We start from the raw sequence: 19,046 nt of genomic DNA on the forward strand, positions 1-19,046 counted from the left end.
ACTTCTCTTCTTTGGATAATTATATATTAATTTTTATGAAAGTTGCACTCAATGGCACCTCTCTCTCTCTCTTATTAGTTATGAGCTGCACACAATCAAAGAAAAATCCTGTAATGTAATGCTTTTTTGTGTTTGTAATACTAATTCTTTCTTTAGAAATTAGTTATTTTCATTGTTTTTCTTCCCAAAACATTTTATTCTTAGTACACAATTAAAATTAAGTTTATTTAAATTAGTTTAGTAATAATTCCTTAAATAAAACAAATAAAATCAATACTATACCTGTCCATCAACAAACAGAAGAGTATATGTAGTCAAAAATGGAACAGATTTGCCAATACATTCATACAGTGTATTAGCTGGTAAACATGTTGGCAGTTTTAGCAGACCAGGATGACCAAACAGTCTCTTGTTCTTTACTAAACTTCCATCCAGAGAATCAAGACGAAATACAACAGGTATACAAACAGCACTGAAAAGACAGAGAAGGAAAATTAATCTGTTTAACATTTTGTAATTAAAAAAAACCAATATTTCAAGATAACAGCTAAAATTAGTTAAACTTTAGTCATGAAAAGACAGCCAGCTTTTTCTTTTTTTTTTTTTTTTTAAAGAAAGAAAAAAAAAATTATTACCAAATCTACAAAAGGTTCTTTTGGTGTAACGAAAGTCAAACTTTTCAATTACAAATAAGTATCAGTTTATTGGTAAACAGACGTGTTACAATATATAGCTCTGGTAACATACATTGTAGAGGCCAAAGTGAGTTTACTTAAAACAAAACACACACATGGATAACATACACTGTAGAGGCCAAAGTGAGTTTACTTAAAACAAAACACACACATGGGTATCTATTTATATAGGAAGTGATTTTACAGTATACATAACTATAGATATGCACCCCTGCTAAATCAAAATGCAGAAAACTTTCCATCCATATGAAAGTTTTCATATGGATAGAAGTTTAGTAAAGAAGAAATGTTCCGTAATGCCCTTCCAGGCTAGAATGCACTGGAAGGGCATGTTGTTATTGTTATTTGGTTTTTAGGAGCATTAGCAACTAAGGCCATATTGCTCTTGGGATATGCGGTGGTCATTCCCTGACCTTTCTGCATCTTACTTATTTGGTAGTCATGGGTTTAATCTAATCCCAATGTGATTTTCCCAATGTGGAAATCTAATCAAGAAGCGTGTGCTACACACTGCTGCTCCTGCCCACCTGGCTATGGAGGTGCCTGGAAGGGCATTAAGGAAAATTTCTTCCAAATTAATAATCAGTGCTTCATTTAAAATTTTAATCATAAAATTTCGAAGGAAGAAAATTATTCAAAAAGCCTATATTGAAAAATAACCATCATATCAATGTGGCTATGTATGAAGTAATTTTTCATATGTATTTGGGTAGTATACCTTGTAAACTACACAAAATAAGAATTAGAGGCCATGCACTGTTGCCTGATTTCTTTAAAGATTCTTCTAATTCATACATTTTTAGTAGTTCATTATAAGAGAGGGGGCTGACTTCATTCCAAAATTTATTTTATATTTTTCAGCTACTGATATCTCTTTTAGGAAAGACTGTTCACATGCAGTTGATGCAGAATGGAAAGCAAGATTTTGCAAGGATGTTTGCTATATCCTCAGGAAGGGTTACCTTCTGTCCATTACAGATGACTGAGGAAGGAATTGATGGAAACTTTCCAGTAAAGCATCTTATTTTCTGCCAGATTAATCCCACATCTGTCTTTAGTTACAGATGAGGCAAACCAAATCCAAGATTCTTTCTTAGCTTTCCACCTGATGTAATGGGCATGTGCTTTAAGTTTCTTGTAGTATGAGAGTGGCAGTGGGTGGATTCTTTTGAAACTGATTCCATGCCTTGTTCTTTTCTCTCAGCAGCATTACATGTGGAATTCCACCAGTAGTTAATGTGTCTGTAAATTTTATTTGAAGTTTGCAGTATGACAGCAGCAACATCTGTTCTGTAATGTGTTTAATGGCATCAACTATGAATTGATGATGGATAATATGATCATCTAGTGTAAAGCTGGATGATTATATTATCCAGCAGGATGATTTATTCCAGTCAGCTTTAGAGAATTTCCATTTAGCTCGGCCACTTACCTGTAAGTTTCTCAATGTGCAGAGCTTACAGATTATAGGAAAATGGTCACTATTTAATGGGTTGTCTTTTTTTCTTTTTCTTTTTTTTTTTTTTTTTTTTTTTTTTTTGTAGTTGTTGTCGCATAGGCTTCTGTGGCCATAATGCACCTCCCAAGGTTTTTGCAGTACTTTGATCTTGGTCGGCAATGGGTTGTCTAAAACTATCCAAATGAATTCTGGAAATAATGTGGGAGAGCATATCAACATGTCTATAGCAGAGGGTTGAGCCTGTCGGAAAATGGACATGTTGATATGCACTCCCACATTATTTCCAGAATTCATTTGGATAGTTTTAGACAACCCACTGCCGGCCAGGCTAGCCTGGTCGGCAATGGGTTGTCTAAAACTGAGATTATGAGTCCCCGGCAATCTATCTGTAACGATCCCCATAATAAGATCGTCTAGTTCAGTCAGTGAGCATATCTGATTTCGCGAGATAGTGCTACGGAGTAGTGTGCAATACTCTGATACTGTGATTCCATTCCTATCTCGTCCTACTTGCAGCTGCTAAGTAGAAGCTATAACACAATGTGTGAAGGTTGTAAAACAACCCAAAATGGGGCTGTTGGCCAACCCCAATCCTGCATCCCCTTCCACGGATTGCTTCCTCTGTCTCAACCCTAATCTAATCCCAACTTCCCTTCTTCTACCATTAATCTGCCTTCCTCTCATAATTTTTTCATTTTATGATTTTATTTTAGATTAGGGTTTGCTCTCTTGAACACCAGGATCCAACAGGGCAAACCAAAGCACAGAGTACTGACAAATGATGCAGTTGGCTTGCCTTTTTGTGGTAAGGGAAGGAAAAGTCAGCATTTTTCCAGGGGATCTGCTGCTACTGGTTGCTAAGTGGGCTATCATACAACAACACAACACAATCCTAAAATCACACAACGTGCATGCAGAGAATACTACAACACAAATGATACTGAGAATTGTAGAGTAATGAAGGGGAACTACCTGAACAGAAATACATATATACATCTGTACACATTGTAGTCATCTTATTCAAATTCTGAATCCCCTCTGCCCGAATGGCACCATGTTTCTTATATCTCTATTATTCCAGCATTTAATGACCTAAATACTTAAAATTCATGAAATTTATTTACAATACCCCTAGCATTAGGAAAATTTATTTACAATACCCATAGCACAGGGGAACAGGCCCACAAGTATGTGGGCCTGTTTCCCTGTGAGTACTCCAAGCAGGCCTTGTAATCCCTCACACCTTGCTTTTCAGGCTACTGAAAAGTAGCCTGAAAAGCAATGTGTGAGATTATTTGTGCTATTTCTATGTCCCAATAGGAGCAGCATAAGCATAAATTTTATCTCTACTTGCAATATTCATGGGAACTCTGGCAGACTACACCCAAGCATTGTAGTTTTTCACCTTTATTGGCTTTCACTTTGCTTCCTCTCTTGTTTCTTCTTGATGTTATTTGGTTCTTTTAGCATGGTGTGACATGTGCATTGAATTTGGCACCTGGTTTTTTCTCACTGATGTTTAATTTATTGAAAATCCTGTTTTTATATTATATAATATTAGCAGATAAAAAAAGAATTTACATTCTTTTATAGCTGCTTTGCACTTAAAGATGTAATTCTATGCCCCATTCTACTAAACTCCTTACATATATATTTTGTTTTGCTTTTTTGTGGTAATCCAAAACACAGTTTTGGAATCTATAATATCCAAGTGCTGTTTATAGGTGAAGAGCTGAGAAACATAAGACTGTTGACACTGGACTTGAATTTCTGTAAATCATAATTTTCTAAAGATTTCAATTTTTTGGGTAGCTATTCCAAAGAACAGAAGCAGGGATTAATGAGGAGGAAAAGGCGAGTGTCAAGTTTTAATAGATGTTTAATAGAACATGCACATGTTCATATTGGTTTGGAAGAGGTATAATTACTGACACTAATTCAAAAGAACAGTGTCCATTTCTAGAGATGTGAATATTTTGAATCATATTCAAATTTTTAAGAGATGGATCGTTAAATTAAACAAATATATATTTTGAAGGATGGAATTTCATTTGAACAGAAGAGGTAAAAGAGCCCTGCCTGTGTCACTGAGAGAGTTTTAAAGGTCCAGGGAAGTTACTAGTGAGTAAACTGCTTAGTGACAAGGGTTCTATACCGTTTAAAAATTTAAGGCCTACATCCTAAAACTACATTAACATGTTGGCGATGATGTGGTACACCAGTGGTACATTACACATTTTGACTGTGGCCATTGTTGACCACCGAGGGTACAATTGTCAATCCACTTTCTATATAGCTAAAAATCTTGCACTTAATAACGAGACCCTCTATACTGGGCATACGGCTATAGCATATGTACAAGTTGTTCGGTGTACCCACCGACGATGTACTTGTCTATAAATATGGATGTTATAAGTTAATAAAATCAGGATATAACAACCTTCCTTCATACGTATTTCCTGAAAATTACAGTCTACAGAAGTTCAAGTCCAATGTCAACAAATATCTTCTTTCGTCTTCTCAACCTCCAACCCAAGCACGGTACTAAGTACTATAGGTTCTAACACCTCTCGTGTTTGGGGTTTACATAAAAAAAAAAAAAAAAAAAAAATATATATATATATATATATATAAAAGATGAAAAAATATTTTATTTTTGAAACAAATACAGTTGTATTCTAAATAATGAGGACAAAACTAATCAATAAAATAAAAACTCAGTAAGTAACTCAAAACTAATAGTTATTACTTATGTTTTTCATTGAAACAATACAGACACAGTCGGCTTTCCTCGACAATCTTCACAAAATGTACTCTCTTAGCTTCATCCCTAGCTTCCTTGACACCTTGTTCATTTTGAATTTTTTGTAACATAAAATACATCTCTTACTCATTCTTGCTGTCCTTTCATATTTTCCCATTTTGTGATGCTCTAAAGTACTACTACTTCTTGGTCTCTTCCTTGCAGGTGCTCTGTTTTCTTCAATTTCAGCATCATCTTCAGCCTCTATATTTTTTCAGTGTCCAACAATCCTCTTATAATTTTTTGTTGAAGCTGTAGCATATTCAATTTCTTGCTGTTGTCACAGAAGTGACAGCAAACCCAGAGCAACCTATCAAATCTGTGGTACTACACTGACAGTGGTAGAGAATGAAAGGGACCTGGGGGTGGTTGTGCAGGCAGATATGAAGTTCTCTGAGCAGTGCAGATGGGCTGCAAGAGTAGCTCATGGTGTCTTGTCAATGATATATAGGAATTTTTCTAGCAGGGATAAGGAGGTGATCATTCCCTTGTATAAGGCAATGGTCAGACCACACCTAGAGTACTGTATACAGGCCTGGAGGCCTCATTTCAAGAAGGATGTAGAGCTGCTGGAACGAGTACAGAGAAGGGCAACAAGATTAGTGAATGGAACAAAGGGGTGCTCTTACGAAGAAAGGCTTAAGTTTTGCGAATTACAGTGTCTGGAGACTAGGCACCAGCGAGGTGATCTGATAGAGGTGTACAAAGCCTTGAATGGTTTGAGCATGCTCAATGCTGATGGGATTCTTCCTCTTGCTCAGAATAATCACCTGAGAGGGCATAAATTCAAACTGAGGAAAGACAGATGTAGGATGGATGTGCGGAAATTTGCCTTTAGCCAGCGGGTGGTTGGTAGGTGGAACAGACTTCCATCCCTTGTCGTGGAAGTTGATAGCCTAAATAAGTTTAAGGCTCAGCTGGACAGGTATTTCGAACGAACAGAGGGGTGAAGTGGAAGTGGTTATTTTTTATTTATTTATTTTATTTTATTTATTTATTTTTTTTTTTTTTTGGCTGATGCTGCATAAGCTTGCTTTCTTGCATCAAATGCCTCTACTAATGCTAATGCTAAAGTTATTATATATTACCCATGTATTCACGATGCACATGCCAACAGCTATTTCAAATAAAACTTTTTTTTTGTACCATTTGATACTTTTACTAAGGGTGGTACAATAAGATGACGTTTGGTCCAAGACATATTGTGGAGTTTTATTCAGAGGCTATTGGTGGTACACTCAAAAAATTGGATCAAAGATGAAAAAAATAACCAAAAGTACAGTTTATAAACATTTATAATTCATAAAAATTCCAGTTTCATAAAAACACTCTATCAAAAAAATTTTCGGACACACACTAAGCATACTGTTTCCAGCATCGTTGCCAGCGTGTTAATACTGGAAGAATGGTGTTACCTAGAATGCTACTCTACTTCTAAAAGAGTTAATCTAAAAAAAAAAAAAAAAACCCCCACTTGTTCAATGCCATACCACGAAAAGCAAGTCCAAACTATCAGACTGCCACCACCATGCTTCACAGTTGACATGGTGCAGTCCACTTCAAAACAATTTCCAGGTTGAAGCTGCACACAAGAGCCCAGAGGCCAGTTCTGAGCATGACACCAGTGCATACTGTACAATAATTTTTGTAATAAAGATTTGTTGGGTAGCAACTAATCCGTGAAACCTCTGTTGATTCAGCACTTCGTGTTGTTGTTTGCTGGATTTATTGGTGCAAGGGCTACTAAGGCCATAATGCATCTAGCACTTCATGTGCAGTATGTTTTAAGAACTGCTAATATGTTTCCTGGCAACCACAATTTCAGAGAATGAAGACCATCAATGGTCGCCCTAATCAATGTTCAATTCAGATAGGACCAAATGCCTTTTTTGTGAGAAAATAATGCTACACTGTTTTATGTTTCCTGACAACAAACCAATGCCATTTCAACGTCTTGTTATTTCTAAAGCACCTAAGTCCAAGCTCTGTCAAGTCATAGGAGAGGCAATATGGTCCCCAGGTAGTAAAGACATAAGCATACTGCAGCGTAGGGTTTTTCCCTCAAACTAACTCCTATTTTAGTGGATCCCACCTCACAAAACTGTATTAATATTAGAAGAATGGTATGGTGCTCTTCTGGCATTAACTTCCAATCTCTCCATGTTTATATTTACTGAGTGGAAACTCAGAAATGAGCTCAAATTAAGTAACATGCCTACCTTGTGCAACTACATTAAAATTTTCTTTAAATATACTGTGATGACACAGTATAAGGTCAAAAGTTTACAAGACAAGGAACTACAAGAATATTAAACAAAAATAATATCTGATATCACATAGATTCAGGCATGCAGAACCACTCGAACTTATATGACTATTTGGCTATAGTCAGTCTGTCCTCTACATTATGTGAGTAACCATGAGTGGACCAGGTTGCATGGGTCTCAAAAACTGTGGTCTCGATGTATCTAGGCAACTTGCCCATCAACAATGTCCCAAATGATATGCTTATAAGTCATTCGCATCATCAGAAAGCAGCTTATAACTGCTATAAATGGATTGCTGCCCACTGCAACTGCAGGCCCCAACCTTGTGCCATAAATCATGATAAAATGCCTCTGCATGTTTATCATCGATCCCTTACCATCAATTTTAAATCAGTCTTAACAGAGCACTTACTTTACCCCTCTCTGGAAGAGACATACAATGAGGTCACATCCTAAATCCTAATCTGCGACCCTCATTAAACAGTTCAGGCCAATCTCTTACTCCTCCAGCCCCTCCCCTTGAAACTCATGGGGAAGACAATGCTCTAAATTATCACCAATCAAATCATGACTAATGAACTCCCACAAATTCACTGTGCCATTTCCAGAAGATTAACAGTCCCCAATTTAACATCAATAACCAGCACTAGGAACTAAAGCAGAAGTTGGTTGGTTGGTTGTTTTAGGATTTTATGGCATATTAGCATCTAAGGCTATAATGTGCCAAGTCAAAAAAGGTATAAAATATAAGAGTATACAATATAAAAAGTTTATAAAGCATAAAACATTCTAGATAAAGTTATTTAGATTAATAAGTTGTAAAAACTTAAATATAGCTGACATGTTGTCATCATCTGATAAAATCTGTCTGAGTGTATAAGTATAAGACTCAGACAGATGGCTAAAACATAAATGACGATCATTATAAAAAGACGGACATTCAATTAAAATATGACAGACTGGTAAAATATTTTCATATTTTACCAATATGAATTTTACCAATATTTTACCAATTTTCATTGGTATTCATATTTTACCAATATGAATCCGGAGCGCATAGGCCTTTTTAACCATATATGACAGACTGTTAAAATGGTGTCACAATTTCTACACATAGGATGATCGTCTGCCCTCAGCAGATAGCAATTTCCTATGTGGAGCCAAGATAGAACAACTTCCTCTTTTCGGTTCCTACGCAGACTAGACTGCCAATGTTCAATTCCAGGCTTAATCTCATATAATTTGTTTGCACACGCCATGAGCATTGCCATTGGGATACTAGTTTCTTTTGAATTACTTGCCTGTAGTCTGTATAGAGGACTAACAGGCAAGAGTTAGAGGTTCGCTGATTTGGCTGCAGTGTCTACCAAATCATTTCCTGAGATCACAATGTGGCCTGGGATCCAGCAGAAATTATCAAATTCAGATTGTGAAAGGAAGTGCAGCTTCTGCTGTATCTGGGTCAGGAGAGGATGAGGGTTGAACCTCATCGATGATAAAGCCTGCAACGAACTCAGAGAATCAGTATATATAATATATTTTTTGTGATAGGTGGTTTGTATATGATTCAAAGCCAGCTCAACTGCATGCATCAGAATGTTCAGAGTGCTGTGCTAAAAAGAGCTGCAGGTAGACAGTGGATGGTGTGCTGTCCTTTCTCCAATTGTTAAGAGAGAAGTTGCAGTTTGCGACACGAACATGCCAGGGTGGAGTGGGTTGCCCTGGTGACGGAGCAACATTGTCTAATGTGATGTCCAAATCGTTCAGTAGCCTTTGGATACGAATACCGAATGGTTGATTGGGAGTCTGGCGAGTGTTGTACAGATTTTCCCAATGTGACTCAAAAATGGGTGTCCACGTCGAATGTTCTGGCAGGGATTTCAGTTTCAAAGAATACTGTACAGACAAGTGTTTCCTACAAAGCGATAAAGGGAGCTCATTCGCTTTGACATATAGGCTCTGGACAGGAGATGTTCGGAATTCTCCAGTGGCAATACGGATCGCCTGATGGTGGATGGGATCCAGCCATCGGGGTACGCTGAGTCTAGAAGATGCATATACCTGGCATCCATAATCTAACTTTTGATTGCACAAGTGCACAACAGAGGTGCAAAAGGGTGCACCGGTCTGCACCCCAAAAATGTGAAGAGATTGCACGTAAGATATTCAAGCCTCTCGTGCACTTCGTACATAGTTGACAAATGTGTTGTAGAAAGGTCAACTTTCTATCAAATACGAGCCCCAAAAATCTAGCCTCAGGTACTACTGGAATAGAATTAAGTCCAAGCCTAGATTCAAGTTTGGGGTGAAGACTGCGCTTTCTGAAAAAATGCATGCAAATAATCTGTTATTCATTGCCCATGAGTTCACATGGTCAACAGCATGTTCCAGTTGCCTCTCAACACTGTCGTGTTGCAGGAATGACAGAATATGCTAAAATCATCAACATAGAGGGCACAATTTACAGTTGGAAGAAGTTGTTCTGCGATGGTATTCACTTTGATGGCAAAAAGAGTAACACTTAAAACAGATCCTTGAGGTACTCCCTCCTCTTGGCTAAAAGAGAGAGAGAGAGAGAGAGAGAGAGAGAGAGAGAGAGAGAGAGAGAGAGAGAGAGAGAGAGAGAGTAGATCCTACACGGACTTGGAAAGAACAATGAGATAAAAAGTTTTTTTATAAAATTTGGGATATGACCTCTAAGGCTGATGCTGTAGAGGTCTTAAAATTCCAAATCTCCAAGTTGTTTAAAAGCTTTGAAGAACACGGACACCAGGTGTTCTCGTTTTAAAAAGGCATCTCGAATGGAAGTTTTGAGCCTGATTAAATGGTCCAAAGTTGACCTATTCCTACAGAAGCTGCACTGCAATCTGGTTATGAACCCATTTGCCTCCAAATACCATATAAGACGGGCATTGACCATTCTCTCCAGAATTTTGCACAGACAGCTGGTCAGAGCAATAGGACGGTCGTTTGTTGGGATTTTAGGATTTTTTCCTGGCTTAGGAAAAGCAAGCACGAATGCCTTATGCCAGGAATCCGGGAACTGCTCTTCTTGAAATATTCTGTTATATAGAAAGAGCAGATGGTCTGGATTTTGCAGACAGATGATTGATCATGTTACAATGGATAAGATCTGTTTCAGCAGTACTTGCCTTGGTAAGAGTTAGAGCTGTTTTTAACTCTTCCATACTTTTAGATTTAAAGTTAATTGGCTGCTTTTCTAGTTTGTCTTTCCAGACCAGAAATTCTGGGGAGTAAGAAGATGTTGATGAGATGGCCTCCCCAAGTGCATTGACTATTGCAGTTGGGTCCGCAATAACGCATCCATTACATTCCAGGACCGATGAAGGGTGCGATGTATATTTACCCTTCATTTTCCGGATTTTGTCCTAGACAGCTTTACTACTGGTAAACTGGGTAATAGTAGATGTAAAGCGGATCCAGGATTCCTTTTGGCTCTGACAATGAGCGTATTGTGCTTTCATGCATACACGTTTGAAGGCTAAAAGACTGGCTGTGTTAGGATATCATCAGAATATACAACATGCTTTATTTTAGGCTTTTTTTGCTGCTGTGCATTCAGCATTCCACCAAGGTTTTGGAAATGACTGGAACCGGCTAGATGGTTTTGGAATTGTAGCTGCAGCTGCATGGACAATGCTTTCTGTGATGTACGCCACTGCATCATTGATAGGCTCCTGTCTGACTGCACTGATATTAAAGTCCAACAGGTGTTGAAAGGTATTCCAGTCAGTCTGATCAATCTTCCATCGCAGTAACCTAAAAGGTGGACACGGCCTCCCTTCAGGTAAGTTGGTTATCACAGGAAAGTGATCGCTGCCATAAAGCTTCTCCTAGTAAGTGAAAGAAGGAGAGAGGGGGAGCATATAGAGAGGTCAATAGCAGAGAAGGCATGTGGAAAAAGGTGTTAGTTTCCACATTTAGAAGGGAAAAGTCATTGTCAGTGAGCATATGCTCTATGACATGTCCCCTTCCATTAACGTCGGCAGTATCCCACAGGGTGTTATGTCCATTGAAATCGCCCAGGAGTAAGGGGTAGGCAGCTACACAATGAGATCATCAAGATCTTTCTGGGAGATATCAGCCCCAGGTGTTAAATAAACCAAATAGACTGTTAGTAAAAGGCGAACCGATACCGCTTCTACATTGGTGGAGAGCGGAACAGTTTGAAATGGGGTATGGTTGCCTATAAGTATAGCAACATCCCCATGAGCAGGTCCATCCCGGGTTCTGTCCTTTCGAACGATAGTAGTGTTACGAAGGGAAGGATTTTCATTTGCCTTCAGGTATATCTCTTGTAAGCAAAGGCAAACTGACTCATGCTTTTGCAAGAGGGCCTTGATGTCATCATTGTTTCGCCGGAATCCACGACAGTTCCACCAGGAATTTAACCATTATTTTGGCTTGGTGGGTCAATCAGGCCACTTCAGAGGTGCTGAGAGCTTACTTTTATCAGTCTTGGCTTTATCTTTCCTGGGGAAGTATGGACACTGTCCAGTGTCCATTTCCTCCTCAGCAAAGAGCTCCAAGACTGAATCTTTTTGTACCTCCTTCTCCTCAACATCCATGTTTTCTTGGGTACTAGGGGATACTTCACTTTCTTAGTCTTTTCTTTAGAAATTGCTTTTGATACTTGTGGAGCATTAGGAGGTACCGATATAGGAGTGGCAGCTGATTGGTCTTTCTGTATAAGTTTTTGTGGGCTTAAGAGGTAATGTGCGATGGGAGTGAATGACTCTTCTGGAGGAATGGTCATGCCTGTCTGAGTTCCAATGGAACATCTCCCTGCTACCTTCTGGGCGTAGGTGGGTTTGTTGATATTTGTAGGTTTCACCGCTTTCCTTGCCTCCTGGTATGATATGTTCAGCTCTGCCTTCAGCCATTGGATTTCTTTTTCTTCTTTCCACCTCTGGCATGCTCGTGAGTAGGCTGGATGTTCTCCCTCGCAGCTAATGCAGGTGGATTTTGTTGCTGAACATGCTGTTGTTTTGTGGTCCTTTGCACCACATCGAGCGCATGCAAGAACTCCACGGCAGGACATTTGAGAATGTCCATATTTCTGGCATTTAAAACACCATAAAGGGTTTGGAACATATGGACGTACTGGACAGCTGATGTAGCCAGCTTTAATCTCATCAGGAGACTTAGGTGAGTTAAAAGTCAGGATTATGTTTCTAGTTTTAACAAGTTTCCCATCTCTACGTGCATTAATTCTCTTTACGACAATAACTCCCTGTAGTTTCAGTTCTGAGCAGATTTTCCCCTCAGTAACGTCGAGAAGGTCCCACTCTGAAATGACACCTCTCGATGAATTGTGTTCTATGTGGTGTCACTGTTGTGGGTATTCCTCCAATTGATGTTGCTCGGAGTAGCTGCTCAGACTGCCTGTCAGTTTTAGTTTCAATTAAGAGGTCACCAGAATGGAGCCTCTTAACTGATTTGGGTGAACCTGCTAACCCATCTAACCCTTTCTGTATAAAGAAGGGTGACATTTTGCCAATCGGTTTTTTGCTGGTAGAGTGTATAATTAAAAACCTTGGGATAGGCCCTGTTGATATTTCAGTTCACTGCCTCTTCGTAGTAATAGTGCTATCTGTGTCGTCTATATTTGCAGATGGGGACCAGGTTGGGGCCCCCTGAAGAAATAAGTTTATCAGGATTCATGAAGTTTTTGAATGGTTCAGTACCCGGGCTCCCCGCCCACCATGGCGCCCAAAGTGATGCCCTGTACCTGGTATGCAATAAATGTGCTCAGGAGTGAAACGCCAGGGTTACCCAGACACTATACTTACACTGCCTCCGGCCTGAATCCTGTCCCTCTGACTATGAGGGTAGGGACATGACATTGACACAGTATCCTCGCAAGTGAGCCTACTAGCTGGGCCTTCCAGGACCACCTGTCTTGTTGAGGCAGGGGCCAAAGTGGTGTATTGAAGATGGGCCCCCCTCAACCATCATGATCCCCCTTTCTGAATTTCCACGGGTCGCAGCACACAGCATACATGCCAGATTCCATTGTTGTTAGCCTGGAACCTAGGCTGTGGGCATTAGATCCCAATGATGCTAGTCTGGAAGTCCAGCAGCGTCACTGGAAGGTCCCCTCACCAGGTACAGGTGCCCACGTCGAGCGGGCAGAGCTTGCTGTCACATACATTGACCTGGGAGGTGCCTTCGACTCAAATCAGCATCCCCTCACTTATTCACCTCCTAGAAAATTACTTCCCCACAAAAGGTGGCATTTTGCAGTTTATCACAGCCCTGCTTTCTGACAGCACTATTCTTCTTACAACAGATCAAGATACAATCTCAAGTTCACTGCAGGAGTTCCTTACAGCAGTCATTATTTCATTTGTGCAAGAGAGAAAGATGACAATCTGCTATGCTAATGATATTAAGCAACATGCTCAGAGTAACCCCAAAGACCATAACTAAAAAATGTTAATAACCAAATCAACTAATTACAAAAGGATCCTATCTCGATCAATTCAACTATTGATTAATCCAAATCAGCTCAAATTGTCTTTTTTCTCACATACCAACCCACTAAAGTCCAAACTTCTCATTCAATGGTCAATATTCACACAGACTTGGGGAGTCGTCTTTGATTATAAAACTGAGCTTCAAACCCCCCACATTGATAAACTAATAACAAAATTTTGCCAGATGCACTGGATTACCTAACAACAACTGCACCTGGTTAGGAGTCTGGATGTGATTTGGGGGTAAGTATACATGTCTGTATATTCCATCATACTACATGAAAGAAATACAGAAATTTGGGCATCTGTAGTCCCCACCAACATCAAATGCATATACACTGCCAAATACTGACTCTTTCATTGGATTACCCACAAATGTCATCATCCACCACAAAGAACTGCAATGCCGACCACATTAAAGCTTGCCCAATTACCATTCCTGGTAATGGAAAGATGCCTCATCCTAAATGCCAAAATGACTACTGGAATGATCTCCAAGCCAATCTCAGGGAACTGCGCAGCTGGGGAATATCTCAACCTAGATTGAGGTCAGCCCCACACAGTCCACCCAACCCAGAGACTTGCCCTTTGCAATAGTTTTCACCCCAGGCAAATGCTCACTACAGTCCAAGCAACTCACAGCAACCTCTACACATTTGCAAAGGATCAAAAATACTGTAGACAAATCCTTGATGGCCTAACCTCAACCAGGCAAACTGCATAATAAATGGGCAATTTCAATAACGCATACAGGTAGTTCCCGCTTTATGAGTTCCCGGGTTTACGAGTTTTTTTTTTTTTTTTTTCTTTTCTAAGTATCAACAAAAATCGAAAATATGAACATTAATTGAAAAATTGAAGGTTAAACATTCATAAATATTGCAATTCAAACCATGCGCGTAGCTATACAGTAGAGTATACCCTGCTTTAAGATATTAATCCATTCCAGAGACACCATCGTATTGTGAAAATATGGTAATGTGAACCAATAACACATTGTATTTTGGTAATTTGTTCCATGGCCTCAAAAGTTGAAATTTTCGCTATATAACCGTCTTAAAAGGTCGTTTTTATAGTATAAATTGTATTAGTTAGCGATTCAAATCAGTAAAATGCACTACACTTTCATCATTATCATATGTTCTGTTATAAGAACCAATTTTGAATGCCTTTGTGATATTTTTCTAAAGCACATTTCTGTAGGTCACTACCATAAAACAATAAAAACAATTTGAACTTTCTGGTTTATTGGGCTTTTCTATTAGTGTAATCAATTATAAACGGGTAGTAAACTTGATGTTATTGCATTTTCGAAAATACTGATAGCTGGAATTGTGTGGCTTTTTACGTTATTATGGGGAAATGTGTTTCCCCATTACTGAAATCTTCAATAATATAAAAAACAAATTTTCAAAATCTTCTTGTCATTCCTTTTTTTTTTTTTTAAAGCTTCATAAATGTGTTACTCCGCACAAATCACATTAGTTGCAATTAGTGTGTTCCGTTAAAAAAAATGCTTATGCATGCTATTGAAATTTAAAAAGAAAAGGAGATTATCTTGGAAATAAATGACGCTTGAAGCATTTCTAAAGAAGATGACGACTCCTTGTGCAACAAACCAATGAGTACTGAGCCCATAATGAGTGATCAACGAGTGTGCATTTAGTCAATGATGATGGTGAAGAATAAACATTCTTTAACATTTGTAAGTCATAAATAATTTCTCTATTATTATAATTTGCTTGATTTTACAGGCTAAGTTTTCATTTCTTTAGATAAATCAGTCATTGTTTAAACAAACTAATTAGCTAACTAATTTCATTCATAACATAACCCCTATTTTTAACATTATGCCTATGGGAAATAAATTCCCGCTTTATGAGCGTGCACTAGGAACAAATTAACTCATAGAGTTGGGAACTACACGTATATAAATAAAGTATGTATATATAATATACAGTGTTTGTATTAATATATGAAAAAATTTCTAAAACTTATTTTTTAATTGGCTCTGGGGAATGAACCCAAATTCTTGATATGGGTCTCGTCCTCCAAGGGCATTTTCCACACCAATGTAAAATCCCTGGTATTGCTGCTGTGAAGGGTATACTGTATATCACTTTTGTGTACAATAAAGGTTATATATATATATATATATATATATATATATATATATAATCTTTATATAATATACAATCTTTATATAATATATATACACACAGGGCGATTCAAAAAAGGACTTTACAATTTCCTAAGTGTACAGAAATTTATTCAGGAGACAATTTATTGAACTATCATATTGTAGCAAAAAACATCAAGTTTTACCTAGAACAGTCATTTTGGTTAGATGGTGATATGGCAGACATCCCATCTGAACTCAATTTCCTCCCAAACACGACGTAACATCCGGCTTAACTTCTGTAACTGCGACAGTGATTTTAGTTTTGAGCTCGGCAAGATTGGCAGGTAAGGATGGAACAAACACTCGATCTTTAATTAAACCCCATAAAAAAAGTCTAGAGGTTGTCAAATCTGGGGAACGAGGTGGCCATGCTAATGGCCCTGCTTGACCAATCCACCAACCTGGGAAATGGTTACTGAAGAATTCCCTTACCTCCATCAGGTAGTGAGGAGGTGCTCCGTCTTGCTGAAAGTGAAAGCGTCCTTCGTGGTTATCTTTGTCGAACTGTGGAATGAGAAAATTTTCCAGCATATCCAGATACATGATACCGTTGATGGTTGCCTCATGGAAAAAAGAAGGGTCTGTAAACTTTTGCTTTGCTGAGGGCGCAAAAGACATTCACCTTTGGGTTGTCACGAACATGTTCGTGATGTGCACATGGGTTTTTGCCAGCCCAAATCCTGCAGTTGTGGGTGTTAACCCTACCGCTAACGTGAAATGTTGACTCATCACTAAAGATTATGTTGTCCAGTAATGTCTCGTCTTCCTCTATCCAATGCACAGAATTGTCTGACAGAAATGCAACTGTCTGCACAGAATTCCTGACAAGCAGCCTTATCTGTGTGAGTAATTTGTTGCACCATGGTAAACCGGTATGGCTGCAAGTGTAAATGTCTTCGTAACATGCACCAAATGGTCGGTTGTGGAATGCCAGTCTCACGGGATGCACGTCGTGTTGATTTCACGGGACTCTGAACAAACCTCTCCCTCACCTTTTCCACAACAGCATCAGAAACAAGTGGGCATCCTGGTTGTCATGGTGAACAGAACAACCTGTCTCAACAAAATTCTTGTACCGTGAGTACATTGTAGGTCTATTGGGAGGCTCCTTTCCATATTTGGTGCAAAAATTCCGTTGCACCGTTGTCACAGATTTCATTTCTTCAAACCAAAACACACACCGAGCACGCTCTACTCCTGTCAAAGTAGCCATTTTTGAAATGCAAGCCACTGGCACTCACGGTAACAGGATTCGGTGCGGCACTACGTCAGTAAAACTTGATGTTTTTTGCTACAATATGACAGTTCAAAAAATTGTCTCCTGAATAAATTTCTATACAGTTACAAAGTTGTAAAGTCCTTTTTGAATCACCCTATACAGCAGGCCCCCGTTATAATGCGGTTTGCTTTACGCTGATTCACTATAACGCTGTTCTTATATTATAACCCGTATCTGACTATAACGCTCTTTTACAGATTACACTTTGACATATTTAACGAAATCGTTTCATTTGATGGAGCTGATAGCTTGAAAATGAATAGCAAAACAGCATTAAAACATTTCCCACGCCGACTTGAGGAATTTTCCCAAGCTCAGTGAAATTTTCTCTCACGCTAATTTAATTGCAGTACAGTCACTTGTTACGTAGTTCCGACATCAAAATTTTAAAAAATGATCAAATATATTGTTTGTAATATTTGCGTTACATGCATTTATCCGAAGTCTAGTCATCACTCAGTACAGTATTAGACATCGTGCGTAACGGAAAGTTTACTTGAACATTGTATCATAATTAATTCAACCAACACAGTTATATTTTCGAAGAGCTAATAATGACCGACAGGAATGAAAAGGCAACAACATCTGGGCGCAGTACGAAGACTATAAATGTAAGAAAAAGACTGAATTTGAAAATTAAATTAAGACGTTTTGAAGCGAATCGATTCCGGTCAATAAAAATAGGACTTGCAACTTTAACTGTAAGAACAATTATAAAAAAATAAAGAATTAATTTTAGCAGCGGGAAAGATAGCTGTTCCACTGCAAGCAACTAGGACTAGGCCGGCTATTAGGATTGAAATGGAAAGACTAATTTTATTGAAGATAATATTCCAATGCAGAATTCAGTTAAGTTAAATATTTAAAAAAAAAAAAAAAAAAGAGAGAGAGAAAGAGATTAGCCAATATGATGATCTGAAGAAAACTTGCCTAAAAAAAAAAAAAAAAAAATGTGGAACCATTTAAAACTGGTAAGGGCTGGTAGAATAGATTTAAAATCTAGGGAGAAGCCGCTAGTGCAGATCAAGGAGCCGAAACTTTCAAAAAAGAACTTGTTAAAATTATTGAAGCGGGTTATTATGTGTTATACTTCTCAACAAGTTTTTAACATAGATGAAGCGGGACTTTTGTGGAAATGAATGCCTAAAAGAAGTTTCATATTGAAAGAACAAAAAACATGCCAAGTTTCAAAGCGGCGAAGGATCAGTTGACTTTATTGTTGGGTGGTAACGCTGCGGACCATTTAAAATTAATACCCCTTTTAGTTTATTTGGAAGAGGGCCAAAGTTCAACTCAAATCCATACATTTTTCATGATTAAATTCATCCATTAAATTAAATCAATTAAATTCATTATTTTAATTAGAATTTTAAGTTTACTTTTGATACGCAAGTAGTTACCATATAATTATACGTATGTAATGCAGAATATTTTATATGTGCAAATATTTGAATATTAAATATTTTGACCGACATTTGTGCATCTTTTCATTACCGTTTATTATTGATTAAGAAATATCCTATGGCACCGACCGCAGCTCACAAATATATATGTTACCTTATGGGAAAGCGGCGCTCGCTTAGCGTGGATTCACTTAGCGCTCTGTTTTTCCGGAACGAATAATCAGCGTTAAGCGGGGGGTCACCTGTATATGTATAAAACCAATGCTTTGCATAAAAGGATTATTTATTAGAGCTCCCAATACTTTTGTAACATTTACACAAAATCTTGACACAAATGTTATTGTGTCAAGGTTTTGGAAAACAGAACTAACTTTGATTAGACATGAAAATTTGAAGAATACAATTCCCCAAAGGTTGATGTCTAAGCAATTATTGCAGCATTATTAGAGTACCAAAAT

The 19,046-nt window shown here is 38.1% G+C and overlaps 1 protein-coding gene across 2 annotated transcripts in view; it reads right to left on the reverse strand.

Annotated features, from left to right (window-relative positions):
* The window catches only part of LOC150091711 (uncharacterized), a 295,133-nt gene that overhangs the window by 63,711 nt on the left and 212,376 nt on the right, over window positions 1-19,046 (reverse strand). For both annotated transcript variants that reach the window (XM_090376590.1, XM_090376580.1), the window contains exon 12: window positions 283-472. In XM_090376590.1, the coding sequence (XP_090232716.1) occupies window positions 283-472 (190 nt within the window). The remainder of the gene's footprint in view (window positions 1-282; window positions 473-19,046) is intronic.

Source organism: Mastigoproctus giganteus, chromosome 1 (genome assembly GCF_048544385.1).
Source record: "Mastigoproctus giganteus isolate SK-2022 chromosome 1, ASM4854438v1, whole genome shotgun sequence".
Taxonomy (NCBI): Eukaryota; Metazoa; Arthropoda; class Arachnida; order Uropygi; family Thelyphonidae; genus Mastigoproctus; species Mastigoproctus giganteus.